Genomic DNA, 8,223 nt, shown 5'->3' with positions numbered 1-8,223 from the left:
CGCGGGAGACGGGGCTCGGCGTCCAGGCGGAGCCGCCGCTCCGGCTCCCTTCGCGGCACCGGCCTCGGCGCCCTGGCGGAGCCGCCATTTAGGGTCCCCTCACGGCACCGGCCTCGCACCCCTCGCAGCCCCCCCGGGGTCCCCTCACGGAGCCGCCCTGGGGGTCCCGTCCCCTCACAGCTGCCCCCGACCCCCTCACAGGCTTCCCCAGGTCCCCTCACAGGACCGGCCTCGCACCCCTCACAGCCCCCCCTCAGGGTCCCCTCACAGAGCCGCCCTGGGGGTCCYGTCCCCTCACAGTCGCCCCCCAGACCCCCTYGCAGGACCGGCCTCGGGCTCCTCACAGAGCCACCATCAGGGTCCCCTCGTGAGACCAACCTCAGTGCCCTGGCAGAGCCGCCATCAGGGTCCCCTCGCAGCCCCCCCCTCACGGAGCTGCCCTGGGGGTCCCGTCCCCACACAGTTGCCCCCCAGACCCCCTCGCAGGACTGGCCTTGGGCCCCTCACAGAGCCGCCATTAGGGTCCCCTCGCAGGACCGACCTCGGTGCCCTGGTAGAGCCGCCATCAGGGTCCCCTCACAGCTGCCCCCGACCCCCTCACAGCCCCCCTCAGGGTCCCCTCACGGAGCCTCCCTGGGTGTCCTGTCCTCTCACAGTCGCCCCCCCCAGGTGCCCTCGCAGGACCGGACTCAGGTCCCTCGCTGAGCTTCTCTGGGGGTCCTGTCCCCTTACAGGGCCTCCCCTGGGGGTCCCGTCCCCTCGCAGCCCCCCCAGGTCCCCTCGCAGCGCCGGCCATCAGGGTCCCCCCCACGAAAATCCTCCCCTCAAGGACGCCCCCCCCCCGGTGCCATCCCCTCTCAGCCTTCCCGAGGTCTCGTCCTCCCGTAGCCTCCCCTGAGGTCCCCCCATACAAAAAGTCTCCCCTCGRGGTCCCCTCGCACCCTTCCCGAGGTCTCATCCCCCCCTCCACAGCCTATTCCGGCCGTTCAGGGCAGGCAGCGGGCGCGCGGCCGCGGGGCRAGCGACGATCACGCGTCGCACCGGCAGCATCCCCGGGGCTGGAAGAGGCCGCGCGACGGCTGTGCGGCGCGCGTCGCTCTCCGTGCGGGAAAGCCTGGAGGTTCACTGCGAGCRGAGGAAGCACCAGCCCTAGCTCAGAAGCAGCAGGCGCAGCGGCACTCGGCAGGAGCACGGGAGTCACGCAAAAGAGTGGTTCAGGTGATGCGCACAGCTATGCGGACAGCAGCTTCCCCATCGCAAGAAATTTTCAGGAGTTCCCTGTTCTGGAAGGGCATGAGATACCGCAGGGCAGCAGCGCCTCTGCATTAAGGGGAAGTGTCACTCACAGGAGTTACCAGAAAGCTGCAGTCAGGCGCCAGTCTGAGCCAGGATGCCATGAAAGCAACTAGCCATTACATTGCATGGCGTTTACAGCAAGTTGAAGCACGCAACAGAGGACTGTCAGGTCTTTCTTCATCGTTCCTTCCCACCCAAAGCCAACCCCACCACCAGCAGCCTCTCCTTGTTATCCCATGAAGCAATTGGTATTTTACAAGCTATTAGCACAGAGCAAAGCTTTTCCTTGCTTTCTGGTGCCCTCTGCTGCAGTGTGCCTACCAAGGAACAGCTCAGCAGAGCCACGCGTTTACTTTGTCATGCAGCCCAGTCGCTACGCTGGTCCCATATCCCTAATAACACGTCTGCTGTCCTGTTTCTGCCTCAGGCTTTCCCCGCTCTCCCCATCCTCTGTCCRGGAGCAATGCATACTTTGAACTGGAAAGTCAAGTCTGGGCTAAGAGCAAACACTGCTTCCCCCCAACAGTGACACCACGTGGAGAAAGGACTGCCRAGAAGCACTTTTAGCCCCCTGCGAAGGGCAGGCCCTCTTACAGCTGATCACACGAGGGTCAGAGTAAAGCTACTGTCTGAACAAAAGGGCAATGGTTACTGTAATTCCTAARGCCACTGWGGTCTCACAAATATCTGCCATCTAGAAAACATCTCAGCAGCTTTGTACACATAAACTCAAATCTCTCTCTGTCATCGCTACGGGACAGACACCTACTCAGCTGAACTGCTTCTCAAATACCATTTCCAGAGCTGCTTCTCCAGCCAGAGCATGAACTAGCTATAGGGAGTGCTGAAGAATCAGGACAATTTGAGCAGGGTCACAGGCTTGGTGCTCTGCTGCCCTCCTCACATATGGGCAGAAGCTGCTGTCCCGTCTTTGTCATTGCTGATGGTGAGGATTGTCCGCCAAGAACTGGTTCCTAACCTGAGYTTGTCCAGGTTGTGCTAGATGTGGGATGGTAATCTCACTTCATGGTGTGCAAGACATGCTGGGTTTCGCCACACGCCAGAGGAGCATRTGGAATTTGATCCCACTGGACCCCAGCTGACCTCCTCCCAGAAATACAGTCATTAAAAGAAGAGGCAGTTTCCCTGATGTGGGTTCACAGCAGTCCTAGGAAAACCTACAGGCCTTTATGTACATCTTGGAGGAGATCCACGATCCCCTCTATAGTTAAACACACAGACAATGAGGGTCACCCATCAAATCTGTGAAAAATCCAAGGAGAGATACCCAATATCCCAGTTCCTATGTATTCTTCACCCACAGAAAGCACAGTCCCTAAATCAGGTATTTAAAGACATTTACTCAGCCACCAAATTAAAACAAAATTTATACTTCACCGTAAAACTCTACGAGATGCACTCCATATTACCTTCTATCTTCTCCCTTACTTGCTGTTTGTGATCGTACCAAAGGTCTCTAGCTCCCACCACAGTATAAACAAAGTTTTAAAGTTTAAACACATGCTTAAATGCCATTATACCGTGTACTTTGGGGAGATGTGATTGCCTTATATTCATTAAGAGCTCTTTTCCCTGACAACAAGGAGCAGAATACAACATAAGGCTCAGAGAAGAGGATTCCCAGGCTGCTATTGGTTTCTCTGAGCCTCAGGTCGGATGCGGAGATTCAAGGCATAAAGGAAATCCTGAGACACTGCAGCAGATCAAGCTACACACCGCTGTCTCTTGGCTCTCTGGTTCAGCTGCRCTGCTGAGACCTTGTGTGGTTGGAGTCTTCTCTCCCTTTGCCCATTAGCAGCGCCGCCTGCATGGGGCAGGTCTCCGTGACGAGGGAGCGCTGTGTAAAGGCTCAGAGTCACTTTAAACACCTCGTTATTCCAAAGAGCACGCTGTCTCTAATACCAATTCAAAGGCAAACCTGCCAATTTCGAAAGCTTCAGATCCCTAAAAACTGGTTCAAGAGAAAAGAATTGGATCTGGTGGCTCCTTCAGCTGCTAAGACAGCTGTTGTTATGCAAATTATTCCTAATGACTCAGGAATTAAATGAATACAGTGAAGTCAGCTGGATGCTCTTGCAAGGATTTTAAACTCCTTTGGAATATTTGTACCTGCTAAATCCACAGTGTATTTAGGGATGGGCTCTAAATTTTCTGCACACACAGYAAGGAGCCCAGGCAGGGAATATAATGGGCTGCAGTGACACATTTGTGTCCCTGGAACCACTCTGTGCTCGGGAAAGGCAAATGCCCTTCGTTGCGCGAATGGTGGCACTGCAGCAGTACAGTACAGTTCACTAGAGGCTGTTTTCTTCCTCAGCTTGTGACCYGCGGTACAGACAACACCGGTAGAGAGAAACGAGTGCTATCCCAGGCCCTTCTACTCCACACGGAGCAAGGGACAATCCTACCCGCCATGGGAATACCGTAGCAAAACCAAGCCTGTCTGGAAATGGCTGCATCTTTCAGGGCTGAGTAAAATCCTTGCTCTTCAAATCGAGGTGGTGCAGATAAACAGATCTCCTTCGCATCTTCCAACACAGATCAGAGAAGGCAGCTTTCTGACAACTGCTTTTTTTGCATTCCTTTCTTGCAATATGTCCTGATGGGGATTTTCAGAAATCAGATGGTTTCACAGTTATTCTTTTAGTAGCRCTGCCACCAAGCACCTTATTATCCTTGTTATTGGTTATACTGATAACGTTGAGGACTTACAAGGCTTTTCTGAAGAAGTGCTGTCGCTAAATTGCAAGTAAAYTCAGTGGAAGCTGTAGGTCCTTTTCCCCTGTGCACAAGGAGTGGTCACAGGGAACGTGAATAAGATGGCTGGAAATAGACCCCCAAATTTCCCTGCCTCCTAATGTTCGCGGGCCGTATTACCTCACTGTAACGCATGCCAGGTTTGCATTGCCCTGTCAACAGTCCCATCGAGTTCACTGGTACCATCCGAAAACCAGGGGGTGTTGGGGAGGGGGACGAGAACCAGACCTTGCAACCCCCATGAGAAACGAGCAGTAGGTTTAACACATACAAACTCCGAGTTACGCAGAAAACTGCACGCGAATGCCATCCTTTGAACCGGTTACTGAGGGCCCCGAGTTTCAGCCGAGCCTTGCTCATTCATCAGATAACACATTTATCTGCAAATATTCCCCTCCCCACCCACCCGCACGCACGCACGCACCCGCACCCCCTTCGCAGGGTTTTGCTCAGCTGTTTATCCACGGAAGGTTGCGGCATTTCTCCCTGGAACAAAGGAAGAGCTCTTTTCCTTCACAATGCGCGCTCTGTGCTCCGCAGGAAAACATCAACAAGGAAGCTGGAAAGCCACGGCCCTTGTCATTCTGTTTGTGCTGGGAATCCCGGTTTCACTGCAGGGAAAACCAGTCTTTCCTTGGGGTAGAAACCCCGGCTATAGTCACTACCACCTGAGCCTCACCTGTCTGCAAAGCAGCAGCCTTTAGTCCGGCTGGGACCCTTCCCGTGCGTTCCCCTGTCCTCCCAGCATGGCACCCCGCCTTCCCTACGGCTCTGAGGGAATCCTGGGGAAGGAGCAGCACCTGGGGAACCTTCTCCTCCGGCTTTAAAGTGTCAACAGAAACTTCTTTGCTACGGCTGGACRCATGGCTCCATCTCCCACCTTCTTCCCTGGCTGTGTTTTGCGTGAACAGTCACAGACACGAACCCTTATCTTCCTCCCCGAGGGGGTGGCACCGTGCCCCAGGTTCTCTGCGTGCAGTTTGCTGCATCGYAGTGCAGATAGCTCCAAAGATTGCAAGATTTCTCGGTCATATAGTTCAAAGCACAGGCCGATTCTCTAGGGCTTATGAAATGGAACTAGCAAACTGCAATATTTGTGTTTAAAAAAAAAAAAAAAGTTGTAGTAAATTAATCTAATCGTGGGTTTCTGTACATTGTTTTTGTCCCAGCCCATAAATTAGAAATATCAAGACATATAACAGTTGGCTGGAAACCTCCTGAGAAGCAGCCCACAGTATTCYGTGAATAGCTCCACAAAAACCACTTGCTTTTTAGGTTTTTCGTAAAACAGGAAAAAAAAGAGGTARAGTTTCTCATAATTTTTAAGGCTGGAAATTTCAGATGGCGGATGAGCATAACTCCCACAATGCTCCAGGCTTATTTATTATCTGTAGCAATCCARTCCATCGGAGTGGCATAAGTTCTGCCACGCGATCGGATCGGAGTGAGGCCAGCTGTCCGTAAACCACGAGGAGCTCAGCTGGGATCCTGCGCCCTTGTGCTTGGCGCTGCGCTAGCTCCAAAACCAAACTCCTGGCCGGAGAGGTGGGCAACCAGAGGACATCACCAGAGAAAGGGTGCAGGCTGGCAGTGACTGAGCGGCGGCGAAGGGGAGCACCGCTGCCCGACATGGATCACCCAGCGCTAGCAAATTGCAGGTGGTGCAGGTGCTCGGATGCGGGGCTGGAAAATTACCTGGGCAAAGAGCTGGTTGCGTCAGGGCAGTTAAACCAGAGCAACCAGTTCACGCTGGAGGACGCGGCACGCRGTGCACTCGTACGCATCCTCCTTCCTCTGCTGTGACCTCCTGGGGACGTGCCCTTCCGCTGTGTCACCGCGGGGAACGCCAGGACCTGCTGCGGGAACAGCCTCAGCGACACCTCTCCTCCGGGCCTCCGACCCAACGCGAGCCCCCGGAGAAGGGCTCGGAGCTCGGCGGCAGGTCCTGCCCCCGTGGAGGGGGGGCTCAGCGGCTGCCTCCTTGAGCACTTCCCGGGGGGCCTGGCGCATCGAGACCCCTCAGCAAGAGACCTGCCAGGTGGGGATAAAACAGGGGGGGCATCTGACACCCCCACGGGAGCCGCGGCGGGCACAAGGGCTCGGGGGTCTGACGCCTTCCTCGGGGCTGTCCTAGCAGGGAGGGYGCGCAGCACCTCACCGCGAGCACCCACAGAAACGCCCTGCTGGAGTCGCGCGGTCCTCGGCGCCGAGGGGAGCCCGAGGACAGGCCCCGCTGGACGTGAACCAATTCAAACAACAGGACCAGCTTCTCCCTTAATGCTCGTAAAATAAGGAAACGTTATTTTAAAAACCTGTTTTTCTGAATTATTTTCCCTTCTCCTGCTCATTTGCAGGGAGGAACTTTAGTCCTAGGGTTTAGCAGAACATTTGCAATGCAAAAAATCATGGACTGCTGAGTCTTTCTTATGCCTGCAATAGATTCTAGCAAGGAAAAGAAATCAACACTGAAAGCAAGCACAGCAATTAAGTTTTGGGTGCCGGCTCGTTATTAGCGCTCTACAGCAGGCAAGGCAGGAGTGCGGAGATGCCATAAGCTGGGAAGCATTGCTAATACAGGGAAACACTACACACAAGCGGCTGCCTCAACGGAGGGTGAGGTTACCGCACGCACAGTGTAAGGAGGCAGTAATGAGAGGTGTGCAGCGCACGTAGAAATACTGAATTGCTACAGGCAGCATGAAGATAACACACCATTAAGTGAAAGAACCTTAGAGCGGCAAAGTGATTTTGAGGAACTGGCTCAGCGCCAGCTTGTTATCAAGARATAAAATAGCTTTTTAGAGGAGATTTGAACAAAGATGGGGAGAGGAGGGGGAACGACCGCCGAGGGAAGACTCGGAGCAACCCGTGGGCAGAGGCTCTCCCACCACCAGCACTGGAGGTGCAGAGGCAGGAAGCAGGTCCGCGCCACGGGGAAGGGGGAGAGGTGCGCTGCCCRGGGATCGCTGCAACCTGAACCGCTTTCAAAATGGAGACTTTGGCACAGGCTGATACTCCATTTTATTCGAGCTGTAAGACAGTGAAAGCAAAGCACAAGTCTTTTTTCCCATGCATCCTCGCACAGACAGTCGCTTTTATCTGTCTCCATACCACACCGGCTCTGTTCGCTCCGTGTTCAGTCTCTTGCTGTTTTCCTAGACAAACTGTTCAGTCAGTCAAGAATCAATTTTGTGATCTCAGTTGCAACACCGAGCCGAGGAGAAAACATGTTTGCAGGGCTGAACGTCATCTTTGCAGGAGATCTTCAGACCCAGCCTTCCCCCTGGGGAAAGACACTTGTCAGATATTTTTTTCTATATGATTGAGAATAATAATCATGTAAAAAGCAATGCTTAAGTAGAAGTAATTGATATGGCAGCACAGTTACAAAGCTTGTCTTTATAAAGCCCTGTTAGATGTACATGCATGTAGGTATGTTGTAGAGAATTCATCATGTATGTAGATGCATATATACACAAACATGTACATTGTGGATAATTAGAGATAACAGGTGTTAATATATATACAATATGCATATATAATACTTCAAATATATTTCAAAACATTGACCCACCCACGTATCTTTTGACTTATTTTCAGATAAGAAACTTTGTAACCCAGAAGAATCACGATTGATTCAACRTTCCTGCAGAAAAACAGAAGCCTCTTGGAAAACAGAGACGTAACTTTGCAAACTGGTTTATACCTAAAACCATATCAATTATTTGATATGGAAACAAAAAAAGAATTATTTTAGAAAGTCGGCACAGGAATAAGTGACTGAAACGTCTGACCCTGCGCRAGGCATTTCCAATTAGCCGGCGCTTGCGAGCCTCGAGACGCACCTTTTCCCCAATTACCTGCAAAATTAAGGCAGCGAGCGAGCGGGCGAGCGGGCGAGCTCAGCCCCGCGTTTCACAGGCTGCGCCGCGCCCGAGACGGTCCCGCTCCAGCGGGGAGGGAATAAAAATTTTGCAAAACCGCCTTTTCACGGGGCCGCCCGCGCGGACCCCCGACCCGCCGCGGCGAAGGCGGCGCAAAAGGCGAATCCGCCCGAAAGGAGCAAGTTTGGCCGCGAAGGGGAAGCGCCGGGCGGGGAGCGCGGAGGCGTCGGGGGAGGGGGGCGCGGAGCCCCCGGGGGCCGCGAGC

General features: G+C 53.7%; 1 protein-coding gene across 1 annotated transcript in view; it reads left to right on the top strand.

Annotated features, from left to right (window-relative positions):
* The first annotated feature begins 5,703 nt into the window (after positions 1-5,703).
* Positions 5,704-8,223, top strand: part of SOWAHA (sosondowah ankyrin repeat domain family member A) — a 3,932-nt gene continuing 1,412 nt past the window's right edge. Inside the window, exon 1 of the mRNA XM_026063530.1 lies at positions 5,704-5,850. Within this exon, the coding sequence (XP_025919315.1) occupies positions 5,704-5,850 (147 nt within the window). The remainder of the gene's footprint in view (positions 5,851-8,223) is intronic.

This window comes from Apteryx rowi, unplaced genomic scaffold, assembly GCF_003343035.1.
Source record: "Apteryx rowi isolate R43461 unplaced genomic scaffold, aptRow1 scaffold_2, whole genome shotgun sequence".
Classification (NCBI taxonomy): domain Eukaryota; kingdom Metazoa; phylum Chordata; class Aves; order Apterygiformes; family Apterygidae; genus Apteryx; species Apteryx rowi.
Note: the sequence above shows the minus strand (reverse complement) of the source record. Positions and strands in the feature narration are given on the sequence as shown.